This window comes from Canis lupus, chromosome 20 (genome assembly GCF_011100685.1).
Source record: "Canis lupus familiaris isolate Mischka breed German Shepherd chromosome 20, alternate assembly UU_Cfam_GSD_1.0, whole genome shotgun sequence".
NCBI classification, from domain to species: Eukaryota; Metazoa; Chordata; class Mammalia; order Carnivora; family Canidae; genus Canis; species Canis lupus.
The window spans coordinates 12,840,885-12,856,816 of record NC_049241.1 but is presented as its reverse complement, the minus strand read 5'-3'; the positions used below and the strand labels follow the sequence as shown (position 1 = coordinate 12,856,816).

Below are 15,932 nucleotides of genomic sequence, written 5' to 3'. Positions count from 1 at the left end.
TTATCATCTAAAGTTGCTCTCACTTGCGGCTTTGTAGTGGGTTGCTGGAAAATATTTAACCAACTTTAACAGCAGCATTAGTCTTTTGTACTCTGATACTGAAGAAATGCCTCTTCCTTGCTTCCTTTCTTTTGAGTCTCCCTACTTCACCCAGTGTCCTTTCCACAGGTCTCAGACACAGATTGGCATTATGGAAGCAGAAGGGTTAATTGACCAGAAAATGAACTCAGGTGTAAAACTATAAATTGAAAGGGACTCAGATCAGCTAGTTCAGAGAGGTTACACGGCTTGATCAGCATCTTACTACAAATTAAAAGCAGAGTCAGGATTCAAATCCTTGTCCCCTGACTCTCTTGGCTGTGCAGCCATTTCCCAAAGCTGTGTGGAAGCAGAACCTTCAGAAGATTCAGTGTCAGCATAGAGGCCAGGTGAAAACTAACCCCTAGTCCAAGCATAAGCCCGTAGAGCTCTCCTCTGTAGCTCTGTACTTTTCCTCCAGCCAAAGAGACCTGAGAAAACCAGCTGTTTGTACCCACATACCTAGAAGTCCCTATAGGCCAACTTCTTGCAAAAAGCACGCCCCTTAGCAGAGGGCAGGCCTAGACTGTGAACCCCCAGCATCCCTGCCATGAGCCGTGTGACCTTGGCCCAGTCTCTTCATCAGGAAATTTTCATTACCATTTACTGTGACATAGCACATAAGCGTGGCTGTGTGCGATGTACCGTAGTACCGTACACAGTATTGTTCACAATAGCACTCTGTCCTCGCGTCTGCACGTGAAGAAGTGGAGGCTCAGGGGGATGGAGAGAGTACCTGGCCCACTGTCCTGATGTCCTGGGGTAGAGCTGAGATTGCACCTCTCACTGCAGGGTCCTGCTGCCTACGCTGGTCTGCCGTATGTGGCCTTCCCTCTGAGACTCTAAGCTCCCATAGGACAGGGACGGGGGCTTGCCCAGTCCTGTGCCCAGAGTGGCTGGCCCTTGTAGAAACTCAGGAACTGCTCCCTACATGAAGACATCGCAGGACCCTTACCACTTTGCTCCCCCTTAGCTTCTAAAACCCACTGGTACTACCCTGTATTTTCTCCATCCCCAGGACCTCTAAGCTGGATGAGTACCACTTGAAATTGCTATTGCTTCCCACCCTCCTTTTCTGTGCTGATTTTTCCCCATCTCGGTTTTCACTATGACAAGCAAATATAAAGTATTAAGATGATAGTGGAATGTTTTTGAGTTTCTAAAAGGGTAAATTCTCTATAAATCAAGTTTTCATTATGAGATATTAGTGTACTGTGTATCTAACACAAAGGCCTCTTAAAACTGTCCCATTGTCTTCTTTCTGTTCGTTTTTAAAGCTTTTTGATCTGGTATACAGAGAAGAGACTCTGCTTAATGTCATTAAAAGTGTCACTCGCAATGGACGGTCCATCATCTTGACAGCAGTTCTGGCTTTGATCCTGGTTTACCTGTTCTCAATAGTGGGCTATCTTTTCTTCAAAGATGATTTTATCTTGGAAGTAGATAGGTTGCCCAATGAAACAGCTCTTCCAGGTGAGTTTGAGATCTTCTGATCTTTTTAATGTTAAGAGAACATTTCTTGATTGTAAGTGAACTAAAAAGAACTGATTAACTTTAGCCATGTAGTTACCTCCCTAACAGAGTATGAATTCTGAATACAAGGCTCGGTTTTTGCTTTATTCAAAGGGCAGTATGGTACGTCAGATGCTGACCCTTAAGAGTCCAGCACCTACATTTAACTTACTCACCGAAGTCAGGTTTTAAACAAATACAACTTACTCAAAAATGGTTTGACTTCATATATCAAAAGCATAGGGGGATGCATCTCTCTGGTTTGGTAAATCTACTTCTAGGAATTTATGCTTAAAGGGAAAACCTGCTGCCTATGCCTATAGGAACAGATGTATATGGAAGAATGTTCACTGGAATTTGAAGTTGGAAGAGTCTAAACATGGAGGTTTTCATTAGATTATGGTCCTAGGAGGTGCACACCCTGCAGATAGGGCACATCTTTGTAAACCTTCAAAGAAAAGGACCCACAAAGGTGTGGTGGGAAATTGCAGGATAATAACTATAATAGGATCCATGTATATTTTTTAAGAATGAAAAAGTTCATATATATCTTTTAAAATAATAGAAGAATGACCCCCCTCCCACTGCACTAGCAGTGGCTGTCTCGGGAGCTCTTTTACTCTATGCAAGTTTGACGGTGAGCTTACGTTATTATATAGAGAGCAAGAACACAAGACATTTCCACTTTTGAGAATGAAATAAAATGATCATCTACTTGAGTGATACCTAAGTGTTCCTGGTCTCAATTAAAATATTTTAACACCATTAAGTAAAAGGTTACTGGGTTGTGTGTTTTTTTTTTTTTTTAAATCAGGTAGCCAGAGGCCCTGAGTCCAAAAACCGAACTACAATTATTATCACTGGCTAAGCCAGGCAGCCTTGTTCTCCCAAATGCTGCATTCCTGGCATGTAACTCTAGCCTCCACGTTGACACTAAGTGAAATTTGCTGCCAACCATCTTAGGGTTCTGAACTAAACTGGTCTGGGCTGAGGATTTCCGCTCATGCTCGCTGATGCTTTTTGTGCAGACTTGGTGTAAACGTTGCTGGAGTCTGTACGTTCAGTAGTATTTGTCGAAGAGTTTCAGCTGTGTGTCTTTAAAGTTGGAGAGGTGCTATTTAAGTGCGATATTTCTAGTAAGCCTACAGGAATTGACATTTCTGGCTTCTTTCCCATCCAGATCACCAAATGAAAGTGTAAATTGCATCTCTGCCTTGAATTTATATGCAGGAATGTAGGGTGTTATTTATGTAAAGAATTGTTTAATCAGCCGTGAATTGGGGACTTCAAACATTTTAACCATATGCTGCCAGATTGTTCATCATAAAATTTCCTCTCTTTCCCAGAAGCCGGCGAGAGTTTGGCAAGCCAGTTCCTCTACTCTGACGTGTGTAGGGTGGAGACTGGGGAGAACTGCTCCTCTCCTGCACCCAAAGAAGGTAGGACCTCGTAGTCTTAAGCCCCATGTTAGTGTTAGGCTCCTCTGGAAGCTTAGATGGTGCACATGACACTGGAAGCAAATTTACTGTTCAGAAGGAAGGCCAGTAGTTAGGGGGAAAGGCTGGGAGACAGGAGGGAGATGAAGGGAAAAGAAGGCAACATGGGAAGAAAGTATCTGCTTGGTTGAATCAGTCACTGTTGACTGGAGCCCCCCTATTTGCCAGGGACTGTGTTGTTCTCTAAGATACACCCGTGTGGTGGAGGAGACAGGCTGTCAGGCATTCACCAAGGTGATTGTTAGAGATTATGTTAAGTGCTAGGAATAAGGAGGGAATACAGAAGATAGGCACCCAGCCTGATACTGGAGTAAGAGTGTCACCAAGGAGATGATAGCTAAACTAAAACAGTAGAATCTTGGACAGTGGAGGAGAGGTAGGTGTTCCAGTTAGAGGGATTAGGGTGTCTAAAGGCCTGGAGGTAGAATATAACCTGTTGAGGGAGATAATGATCATGAGGAAGAGCAGTAGCAAGAAATGAAGCCAGAGAGGTCAACAAAAGGCCAGATCATGAAGGGTCTTACAAGTTAGGCTAAGGAGGTTAAAATTCATCCAAAGGATGAATAGTAGTTGAAACCGGGAATGGTAGTGATAGGATGAGACCTGTGTTTTAGCAGGACTCTTCTCCCTGCAACTGTGGAAAAGAAGGAGAGAGGCAGCAAGACCCGGATCTTCCTCCAAAAATGTTTAAGAATGGACAGCGTCCAATATAAAGCAATTTATCCGGAGGACCTGCTGTAAAATGTTGCTGGATTTAGCCAGTGAGGAGCCTGGCTCCCATGGGATTACCCTCAGCTGAGAGACAAGATGCTTGTGACTCAGAGTATTAAGCAATTTATGTAAGGTCAAATGCCTGTTCAGAGCTGGGACTGGAGTTTAAATCTGAAAAGGATGGGAATATTTGGGCTTTCATAGAGGGAAGAACAGTTCTGACTTGGCTTGAGAAACTAGCAAGGGTTGGTGATGGAAACAGAATTGCCCCAGGTGACTCCTGCTTTTTGGGAAAAAAAGCATCTGATCCTTGATTCCTTAGTTTTATTCTTTCTTGTTCCTGGGTGTAGCTGGTGAGCTGGCTCTCAAAGTCATGGTATCTCTTTTCCCACACGTTGTAAATCTGTTGTTACCCCTGTGCTCCTAGAGCTGGTCCTTGCAGAAGAAACGGAGCAAGACAAAGAGCACACGTGTGAGACGCTGCTGATGTGCATCGTCACGGTGCTGAGTCACGGGCTGCGGAGCGGGGGCGGAGTAGGAGATGTGCTCAGGAAGCCTTCCAAAGAGGTGGCTGGAGCCCGAGGGGCAGGGGGAGCAGAGGGGCAGGGGGAGCAGAGGCGGTGGGGTGGGGGTGAGAGCACAGCGCAGAGCGCTCGCCTGGAAACGCAGCACAAAGGCAGAGCTGGCGGAGCGCAGGGTAGACCGTGGCCCTGGCCCGGTGACTGCCCTGGAGCGGGGAGCCGTGGGAGGGGGCGGCTCCAGCTCTCCGCTCAGTGCTCAGCTTGCCGCAGGGGCCACGAGCTGCTCCCCTGCACACGCCACCCAACACTGGCAGCAGAGCCGGGTGTTAGACGGAGGGTGTGACTTTCCAAGTTCAGCGCCCCGGTTAACTTGTGACAGAGCAGCCCTGTGGGGTGAGGGTGAGCCAGGAAATGTTAGGCCCATCGAGTCTTCCTTCTGCCCCGAGCCCCACAGACCAAAGGGCAGTGGGGTAACCTCACTGATAGAGGCACCTCTTTTCTAGGAACCCCTCTTTGCTGCTCGAGTGATCTATGACCTCTTGTTCTTCTTCATGGTCATCATCATTGTCCTTAATCTGATTTTTGGGGTCATCATTGACACCTTTGCAGACCTGAGGAGTGAGAAGCAGAAAAAGGAGGAGATCTTGAAGACCACATGCTTTATCTGTGGTGAGTGTGGCAGCCCGGCTTTGGCAGGGAAGCTCGGGCCCCAGGGACCTGCGGCGACCTGGCCTGCCGGATCTCCGTGCCAGGCGCTGCCGCCTCCGCAGGCCTCTCCCCTTGGCACTGGGCGGGCCTCTCCTCTGCCTCCCTCCCGCTGGGAGGTGTCGGGAACACTGACTGACCCTCTGTGGCACTTGCCAGCACCCATGTGTCCTCAGGGATGAAGGTTCTGGTGCAGAAATGTGATGGCACATGATTGGAAATGAATGTGTCTTGGCGTCTGTCGTCATTTTGGGCTACCAAGCCTCTCTTGGTCCCCCCCTAGGTAACTAGACTGGAGATCTTTCATCCAGTGCCAGCCTGTGGATGTCTCCACTGCAGATGGTACCAGGCATTAAGGGCAAGACTATTCCCCGTACGGGGTATAGGAAAGGTGTTCAGAGCCTGGGCTCAGGGTCAGACCTGGGTTCTGATGAAGTTTCCGCTACTTAATAGTCGCATCATCTCGGTATCATCCTTCACTCTCTGTACTTTTTTTTTTCCATCTGTAAAATGGGTACAATACTATGTACTTCTCTGTATTGTGGGGCTAAGACACACAGCTGGTCCGTGTGACACCCCTAACCCAGAACATGCACATTGTAGGCCCTCACTGATAAGTAGTTAACGGCTACAGAAGACGGGGGTGAGGGGGACCCAAGAAACTGTTGTCAGTAGAGCCACAGGGAAGTGCATATATAAATGTAAACTAGTCATGTAGGAATCTGGCAGCTGAGTATTCACTTCAGGATTATTCATGATATAGTTATTGAATATATCAATTCATACCATTACATATACTCAAAAAATGAGCATTTTCCATTTTAAAAATTAAATCTTTGCTTTCTTCTCCCTTAAAACCATTTTGAAGTAGTAGTTTTTGTTTTGAAATAATTCCAGAGTTATAGAAAGTGATAAGAACAGTACAAAGAATTGCTACATACTCTTCATCCAGATTCCTCCAATATTAGTATCTCCATTTGCTTATTCATACACACCGGTTTTCTGAGATCGACCAGCATGATGGCCCCTTTCTCCCTGAATATTTCAATATAGCTTTCCTAAGCAAGAACTTTCTCTCCTATATATGCAGTCTAGTGATCAAGGTTAGGAATTGAGCAAAGATGCCATACCGTCACTCAACCTGCAGGCCCTGTTCACATTTCACCCTTTATCAGCAACATCCTTTGTAGCCAGTAAGAGCCCAGGTGGTGGTACTGCCTTCAGCTGTCCTGGCTCGTTGGCCTCCAGTGACATTTTTAAAGACTTCGGTCAGTTCCTGTGTAGAATGTCCCTTGGTTTGGGTTTCTCTGATGCTTTCTCATGGTAGGATTGGGGTTATGCCTCTTTTGTAGGAACATCAAAGAACTGTGGTTTATTCTCACTGCAGTATTTCAGGAGGCACGTGATGCCTATTCCTCTTATAACTGGCAATATTAACTGATCACTTAGTTAAGGTGGTGATCGCTAGGTTTCTCCACTAAAGGTTCGATTTTGTTTTTTCTTGTTGGAATTAGGAAATGTTTTCTGAGGATATTTTGTGATGTGAATATCCCATTATTCCTCAAATTAAACGTAAATCCACTAGCGTTAATATCCACTGATGACTCCTGCCTGCCTCTTTTCTTACGATGGCTGTCCACTGATAATTTTCTTATTTTATCATTTCTACATTTGTAAATTGGCTTGTTAAGAAAGAACTTTCTCTTCTCATGTAGGTATGGATACTATATATGTGTTAATACTTTTGTTTTTGTGACAGTGTGGATTCCTAGATTTCTATGTAATCCAGTGGGTTATAATTCTTTAATGTCATTATTTGTTTTGATGCTCAGATTGCCCCAGATTTGTCCAGCGCTTTAAGCTGGTTTCTCTGTTTCATCATGTCACCATCATTTATTAAGTTCTTCCTTACTATTTTTTTAGTGCTGTGAGATATTCCAGGTTCGAGTTTAACTTGTACCTCTCTGACCCAGCCTGGGTTTCGCCCGTTTTTCTAAAAAGCCCTGGCTCTTTTTAGTGGAGAATGGTATTTGGGAGCTAAGAGCTGAGGACTAGGTGTGTGCACCCCTCCGGTGTGCCACTGCTCCCAGAGCTTATTAGGGGTAGATCTAGAGTATACGTGTACCTGCGTACACGCGGGCATTTGTGTACACATACATATGCCACACACTCCTGTATCTATTCTTATAAACATATGAAAAAGGATGAATTCATACCCCTACCTCTACTTCCAGTTCAACATGACAGTGTTTATCTTTCTCCCTTCCCAGATTTGTGCTCCCTTCTTTGACAGTGAGGAATCTGGTTCCCGTGATGCACCATAGATTTCTTTCCTCCATCCAAGAATACACAGAGACTAGTTTCACAATTGCTCGCCCAGACCTATGCAAAACATAAACTTACAAGCTAGAGCTCAAAATGTGTTTAAAGTTCTTTTAGTCCTCATTCTGTCTCTTCGAAAAACCTTTTAACATGTGTACATTTTGGCATTTCCTCACGATCACTGGCTGCCTCGTGTGTGTGAGCACGTGGCCCCTGACTCACTGAAGCCTGGGCACTCCTGGAACCCGCCCAGCAGTCTCCCCAGCTCCTGACAAGGCAACTAAGGCACGAGGAGACTCAGCAGTGACCAGTGAGGGGCAGAGGCGGGATTCAGACCCAAGTCCCTCTCACTCGCACCCTGTGTTTTCCTGCCATGTGTCTAGGAGGCCAGCGGAATCCAGCTCTTCACAGAGATGGGACCTAGAGCCGCAGCCTCCCCTGCAGACAGTTCTCTCACAGTTTTCTATTCCGTGGCTGCTCACTTGGGGCTGGGGGCTTTCTGTCTCTCCTTAGGCTTGGAAAGAGACAAGTTTGACAACAAGACTGTCACCTTTGAAGAACACATCAAGGAAGAGCACAACATGTGGCACTACCTGTGCTTCATCGTGCTGGTGAAAGTGAAGGACTCCACAGAGTACACGGGCCCCGAGAGCTACGTGGCAGAAATGATCAAGGTGAGCGGGGAGCTCCTGAAGGCGGCTCACAGCACGGCACTGGGAGCCAGCGAGCAGGTCACATGGCAGAGAAAGAGCATCTAATGTGTACTGAGCTACTAAACCCTTAGCTGGTGAGGTATTTAACTCTAGAACTTTGTACTCTCACGTGAACTTCAGAAGCACCAGATGGGTGGTATCATTCCATTTTAAAGGAGGAAACAATGAGGCTCCAAGAGATTCACACAGCCACTTCACTGGGGCTGGGGTTTTAACCCTGATCTAACTCCAGAGCCTGATTTCCCATCTCTGTGTACTCAGCCTCTTTTCTTCATAATGGATGCTTTTCTTTTTTTCTCCTTAAATAAAACCTGATCCCTAAGAGAACTTTTAAAAAAATGATCAGTTGATGTAATGCACTCAGCATGGTTTATTTGCTCATTTGTTTGGCCTCGGCCTAGCCTTTCTGGGAGATGCTTTGCTAATCATTAGGAAGGGATCATATGATGGAGGAATTAGAGTCCCAAATTAATCTTCTTGCTGATGGGGAGCGTGACCACCCTGTCCTGGGAAGAGGGGAAGCTGCCACAGGTTTCCAGAGCACTCTTTTTGGTCAGGACTACGTGGAGGCAGCAAACCTGTGCAGTGGGAGTCCCAGGCCAGCTGTCCTTTCATACCTGTGGTTTCTGAACTCCATTAAAATGTTCGGGGGTGTTGGTAAAGTGAGGAGGCATGAACTGTGAAGTCTAGGGAGCCTTTGTGATTTACAGTAGCTCACTTTGGGGAGAGGGGGCCATCAGTTCTTTAAAAAGACTACACAATTCACTGACTCTCCTTCTAGTTGCCAAGGACTTAAGCACTCAGCCTGATAATGAGTTATCCTAAACGAACCCTTCTGTGTTTTTTATGCAGATGTGATTTTAAAGCTTGTAATATAAAGAAATCTCAGGTGACATCTGTTCCTGTAAATATCATCATTCATATGCAGTAGACGCAGGCAGGTTTTTAGTTTTATTGCTGGCAGGCCAGCAGTCACATGGTAATATTCTTGAACCCCCATGTAACACCAGCTCAGAGGCCTCTGCAGGTTCTGGAGGGCTTTCTGGGGATTCTGTGCCATTTGTACCCTTGAGATCCGTCCTTGAAGTCTAATTCCATGCTTCTCAAATTTTATTGTACGTATCAGTCTGGAGATGGGTTAGAGTTTCGATTGTGATCCAGCAGGCACTGTCAGGACTTGAGATGGTGCACTTCCAGCAAGCTACCGGGGGATGCCAAAGCTGCTGGTTGGTGGATCATGCTTGGAGTAGTAAGAATCCAACAGAAGATACAAAACAGATGCTGATTGAAGAAATGATCATCTGAACTGGTGATGTGAGTGCTGAGGATAGCTATTCCTAATGTTCTGTAAGATTTTAGCACTCTACGGCTTATAAAGCTCTTTTACCTCTAGTACTGTGTTTCATAATTAAAATTACCCTCAGTGGGGAACCAAAGAGGACTTTGAGAGTAAAGAGAAATGGAGGAGGTTTTACAGCAGAGATGACTTTTAAAGGGGTTGAAAGAAAGGGTCATAGATAAGCAGAGGGAGAAGAGAAAAAAATTAACAGAGAAGGAGGAAAAAGACACAAGTTCCAGAATGGAGCCGATGGATGTTCTCTGTTACAGATGAAAGGCAGGCTCAGGGTTAAGTAGCTTGCCCAGGAGGAGCTCAGAAGCTGCGAACCAGGGTGCAAGCCCAGGGTTAACGACTAGGGACTGCCCCTTAACCACAGGAGGGAGCAGACCAGGAGGCAGCTGGCAGCAAGGGGCCAGGTGGGAGTAGGATCTGTTTTGAATTGGGAATTCTGGTGGCTGCTTGTGCAGACTTTCGGTTAGGTCTCTGGAGTCAAGACACATTAGCTGCAAAGTTCTCCTTGTCCCTTCTTTTCCTCCAATTGTTGGTATGGCCAAATGAAGATACTTGGTCAGCCTTTGTGCGGACAGAGACCTTTCTGCATACACACATAAGTACCTTTGTTTGCAGTAAGTCTTGTAACATATAGAGGAAATGACCTCGAGTTTTTACCCTTGTCACACATTCTTTTTCTCCTTTCCTTTGTTTGCTTCTCTTGAAAGTATTTGTGCCCTATCTTTAAATCTTCAGGGGCCAGTTTTAAAGCTTTCTGTTAATCATCTTACTTTACTGTCACAGAAAATCCTGGCACACTTTTAGGTTCCTGTCTCAATCATGAAGACTTAAAGGAGCCTTGTGAGCAGTCACCTGGTGAGGATTAAGAGCCAAGGAGTCACCCCCACCCCCATCCCAGCCTCCCACTGAGCCTGCTCAGAGCCCATTGCTTGGCGATGCTTTGAAAAACCCAGCATTCAGTGTGCTTTCTTCATCCACAGCATTCTTCAGTTGTACAAGAACTTCTTGTCAAAAGGCCTAAAAATATGTAGCATCAGAAAATTCTTAACGCTAAATGTCAAAGTTGCCGAGGAACCAGATGTTCCGTGCCCTTAGTGAGGGCTCAGGCAAGTGTTAGATCCACTGGCTGAAAGGCTATGCCTTTTGTCAGCACCATCCTCAGTGGTGTCCAGTACTGAAGTCACACGAATCCCTGCTGGCGACTCCCTAGGGACCACTGGCCACGGGAGGTTAGTACTAGGGATGTTCGACTGACAGCCCATGGGAACTCAGAGCTGTGGGGGGGCAGGCCACAGGCCCATGTGGTAGACCCATTCGGTCATTCCCTGTGGAGACAGCCACAGCCCAGAGAGGAGTTCCTCTCAACATTTCCTCCTAAGGCGGCAGACCTCCTGCCCACCAGTCCTAGGGAGAAATGCCGGGTGATCTCTTTGAGAAGCCAACTCTGTTCTTCCAGGATCAAGGAGAGAAGGGCAGCTAACAGTGTCAGAGATGGAAGGAAAAGTCACCTACCCATTTGCTTACCTCATGTCCCAAAAAAAATCACAGGAAGGAGACAGGCTCTTTTCTGACTTGTGTTTCTCAGTAAAACCACTTCTTGACTAGTGGGCAGAGGCTGGGGTTGTTCAGCTCTCCCCCAGCTCACGAATTAAGATCCTGGAGACTCATTAAGAACTATGATTAACAGCTGCCCATAGACACCCCAAAACCACCAAACAGAAGGGACCCCAGGTGATCACTTGGAAGGTAGAGGAGGAGCTTCACAGCTGCCCTGAAAATGACTCCCCACAGACCATGGTGTCAGGGATGGTAAATAGATTTTCATCTCAAAAAAAAAAAACATGGAGACAGTACGTTTCTTGCCAGAGATGACAGTAGGGAACTTAGCAGCCAGATGTTCCCCACCATTTAATTTTCATCTAAACAGAAGAGAAGACTGTATATTCTCTTCTCTCTCCCTCTGGTCGTGCCTTGTCTCCTTTCATTAGAGATGGGAACATTGCTGGTAAAGCCAAGGCCAGGCCCATGCCTACCATGACGACCTCACTCCCTCAGCATTGGATTTGAAGGTAGAGAATCCAGGACGTGAGTTTCGGCTCTGCTCCTTCCTAACCACGTAGTCCCAGGGAGTAATGGGACTTCCCTGACCAGAGCTGCTCTCTGTACATAGGGATTAATAACCACCTCCCGTGTCCGTTGGGTGATGGCAATGAGAGAAATGCGGGGACCAGGGTGGAGGGGGTGGCAGGCACTGGAGGAGGCAGGGAGTGGATGCCAGAAGGGCCAGATGAACAGACAGAGCAGTCGGCAGGGAAGCAGAGTGCAGTGCTGAGAGAGCTGACGCAAGCATCGTGTCCTACACTTCACGACTGTGTAAGATGTCTTGGCTGTTGGCACGCTGTTGCTAAGAAAAGTCGGAATGGGCATCTTGACTCCAAGAAGTTCCTCCCATGGAAAATTCCTGCTTCTTCCTCGCTCTTACATTTAGACTTAAGTCCTCGTAAATGTTGGAGCAGGACAAACCTGACATCACTCTTCTCCATCGAATCGGCCTCAAGACTTGTGACTTGTATCCCCGTGTTCAGCAGCGTCCCCCACTCACAGTCACGACCCACGACCAGGAGTTTGGGTGACTTGTCTTGTATGTCAGATTCTGTGATGATGGTACTTGGTTCGGTGGTCAATGCGTCCCTCGGCTCGACGCCCGTGATTGGAGCTGGTTCTGTACCTAGCACCGCCGTGGGGAAGCCAGGTCCCCCCTGTTTCTCTGTAGAGAACTGACAGTGCGCTCGGCCTGGAGATGCAGTCTCCAATTCGTTGACTCAGGCCCCAGGCAGGGCTGTACTTACAGAGAAACATTGACTACGGAGTGCGCACTTAGGCCTGGCTCTTCAAGGCGGGAGAAAAACCCCTGAGCTTCCTCTCCCCATAGGAACTTGATTTTTGGTACTACTGTGTAGAGTTGTAGTGGTCGCCTTTATGATAAGCAGAGTTTTCTTAGTCCTGAGCTGCATTCAGATTTTCACCATACTTGATGTACACAGTCTTTGTCAATAAGTGAACATTCTTTGACTTCTCTCTATTGCTGACTGAAATGAGAATGTGTTAGTCCATAGACAGGGATTTGACAGGCCATACAATCAGATATATGTAACCCAGATAAGTGGTAAATTAGTTGCATCTTTGCCTGCAGGAATTTAAATACTGCACAGCAGGCATGTTGTAGATAAAAGACCAAATATATGATTCCCAGCAAAGATTCAGCAGCCCAATTTTCTGTGACAGTCAAGCTCAGGAGAAATGCCAGTGTTCAATTTATTAAGCAAAGTTACTCTTGAAAGTTAGAAACTCGAGAAACCTAAAGAAAGAAGGTTAGTAAAGAAGACAGAACTATAATTTAATTTATTATTTAATATAATTTAAATATATATAGCATCTGTTTTGTTAATTAAATATAGATTTCCCTTCTATACGTTGGAATTCTACCTTGAAAAAGAAGTTATTTTCAGAGGCATGTTTCTGAGTGAATTGTGCAGGGTGGTCAGATGGAATGCTGTTCATCTATATTTCAACATCCCCTGATAGCTGGATGTGCTCTGGACCCTTCTCTTCCCCCAAGATAGCATGTCAACGGACCACTGGGCTAGCTGGGGGGAACCTCCTCCCACATAGCCTGAGTGTCGGGAGATAGGCTGCCGCTTCTGGAGGAGGGGACTGGTCGGGCTGTACTTTGGCGTAACAAGAGCAGACTGGATAATAACTAATAATAGGTCGTGTTTAATCAGTATATACTGAAATAAATGCTTTGCATGCATGGTGCTATTTAATCTCCAGAACATTGTAGGTGGCACTGTTCCCATTTTACAGGTGGGAAAGTATAGCCCAGCAAGGTTGAGCAGCTTCTCCAGGGTCACCCTGCTGGGAAGGCCTGGAATTGAGATTCACATCCAGGGCTGCTGAATCAGAACCCACCCTGGAGCTGTCCCAACATGTACGGGGACAGTGTGGTTCCTCGTTCACACACAGCCCTCAGCATCAAGGCCATGGTGCTGTTGGTCAGGCTGACTCTGGTTTTCCTAGCTTGGACTGGCTCATCTCCCAGGCAAATTAGCCACCTTCAGAAGAGGCAAGGCCCACCAAAGGCCCCACCTGGGTTGTAGGGGTGAGAGGAGGGAGAGAGAAGACCTCCTGAGTGATGCTGACTGGCTAACACACAAATCAACAAGACAGAAGCTCTGGGCATTAGATGGGTGTCAACTCTCTGAGCTGCCACCAGCACTGCTAATCAGGCAACCACATTGAGGAGAATACGATAGTGGGTGATAGAAATAACTAGAGTTTGGGAAGGCAGAGCCACCTCTTACAAAGGGTGGATCTGAAATATATGTTAATGCTAACTCGGTTAAATCTGATAAACATCATTACTCTCACCTGAGCCTGGAACAGGGCATGATCCTGCCTTTGGTGGCCATTTTTTGAGAGGAGAGAGGTGTCTTGAGTTAAAGGCGAAGGGAGATTCACCAGAACCATAGACAGACGGGCTTCCACACCCGGGTGACTCATCTGAATAGTTAGAACTCCCTGATAATTAGAGTGTCTGATCCATCATCCTTTAAGCCTGGTCTGACTTTTTCTCACAGTGAAAATAGACCGCTCTTGACTTCTCTCTCTTCCCTTCCTTCCCTCCTTCCCTCCTTCCCTCCCTCCTTCTCTCACGTCCTCACACATTATTCCACTAGAGATTTTCTAGTTTGTTCCACCTTGTATTAATTCACGTGACCTCTTCAGAAACTCGTTGTACAAGGTTATAAAAGCAAAGAAACAATTTTCCAAATCAAAAGTAATATCATGGTAGTCAGTGAAATGCTCTTAGAACATAGTGCCTTTTTCACATAGGAGGGGCCAGGCCAGGAGCCTGCATTCCTGGAGGATTTGCATCAAGAAAGACATGTAAGAGCCATCTCTTTTTGGTTGGAAAATACCTCTTGGGTAAATTTTCCAAGCAAAAAAAGAAATTCTATTAGCAAATAAAGCACTACTAAATATCTATGAGGAAGATTCTATGCCATAGGGCATCTGGCCTCAGCACTGGTGTTATCTGCATTGGATAAGAAGACACAGGAAGCAAGCACAGTCAGAAAGCTGTATGTTAACGAGGGCAAAAGATCAAGATGGGAACTGAATTACCTACATGTCACCGCCTTCTTTTAAAAGGGAAACTGCACCTTTCTTGCCCCGAGAGAGAGCCTGTTGCTATGAAATCTGCAGACGGACACTCTCCTAAGTGAGGCCAGCAGCTTTCTGCCTGAGGAACTGGGTAAAAGGACCAAAGGGAATAGCTCCGGACAGAAACGGAGAGCAGGAAAGGCTGGTGTTTCTTAATCAGATAAAAGCGAGGCCCTGGCAATCTGCAGGGAAGGGGTGCTGGCCGGCGGGCGCGGGAGCAGGGAAGTGCCGAGGCAGCCGTCCTGGGGCTTCAGCATCGGGAGCGGGGAGCGGGGAGCGGGGAGCCGAGCAGCCAGGCCTGGAGTGCGGGAGAGGTCAGCACCCGCCCCGCCCATCCGCCTCCGTGTGCTTCATCACGTGCCAGGCAGGCGGCGGCTGCCGATAAAGTGACATGGAAACCCTGTGTTTCCGCGCAGGTGGCCGGTCACGGGTTCGGACTTTTATTCTGGAATTGCAGTGAGGCTGCGGGGAGGAAGGGAGGGCCCGCATAGTCCGGGAGCTGGGGGTGCTGTAGCGACGGCCCTCAGCCATCCTGCCTGACTTGGGGGCCACAGGCCTGGAGTAACGTGGGCCCCGGGCTGCCAAAGCCCTTAGCCAGCCTTAGCCGAGCCCCGTGCAGGTCCCGTGCCTTCCGAAGTCAGCTGGCACCGCGGCCGAGTTGGAGAATATCAGAGCAAGGGAGCCGGGAGGGGGACTTGGCGCTCGCTTTCCGGTGGCTGGAAACAGCGTGTCAGCAGCCCTGGACTCGCCTCCCGGCCAGACGTGCCGTCGCCCCACCCTGTGCACTTGAGCTGGGCTCCGTCAGCGGCAGCTGCACCGGGCAGCTGCCAGCCTGTGTCCCCGCCCAGGCCGATGGCACGCTCTGCCCTCTGCTCCAGAGGCTGCGAAGGCCCCTCGCCCTGCCGCGCCCCAGGGGCCTGCTGCTCCGGGGAAGCACGTGGCCGCCCTTGGCCGCCAGACCCCAGGTCTGCCCTGTCCGAGCGCCCGCAGTCTGACCGGCACAGAGCGTGTGCCAGGCACAGCTGGGACCGGCGAGGGGAGCGGCGCTGTAGCCTCCGGGAGGGACGCCTGTGCTTCGAGCCCGGGGCTGCGGTCTCCCGGGGGCGGCATGCGAGCCCCGCGGCCCAAGACTGCTCCCCACGGTGCCAGGCCCCCCGCCGTAGTTAGCCCAGGGCAGTCCGCACACGCCAGTGTCCGCACGGCAATATCTGCTTACACGCTTCCCCCAACCCAGCAGGCGCGGCAACTCCAGGGATGTATTCTTCTCCCCTTCACACGCTGCACCCGCCTTCTGCTC

At 47.9% G+C, this 15,932-nt stretch overlaps 1 protein-coding gene across 13 annotated transcripts in view; it reads left to right on the top strand.

The window, feature by feature from the left end:
* ITPR1 (inositol 1,4,5-trisphosphate receptor type 1) overlaps nt 1–15,932 on the top strand; it is a 319,048-nt gene that overhangs the window by 284,000 nt on the left and 19,116 nt on the right. For all 13 annotated transcript variants that reach the window (XM_038565792.1, XM_038565795.1, XM_038565791.1 and 10 more), the window contains 5 exons: nt 1,356–1,551; nt 2,937–3,029; nt 4,225–4,364; nt 4,822–4,987; nt 7,859–8,019. In XM_038565792.1, the coding sequence (XP_038421720.1) occupies nt 1,356–1,551; nt 2,937–3,029; nt 4,225–4,364; nt 4,822–4,987; nt 7,859–8,019 (756 nt within the window). The remainder of the gene's footprint in view (nt 1–1,355; nt 1,552–2,936; nt 3,030–4,224; nt 4,365–4,821; nt 4,988–7,858; nt 8,020–15,932) is intronic.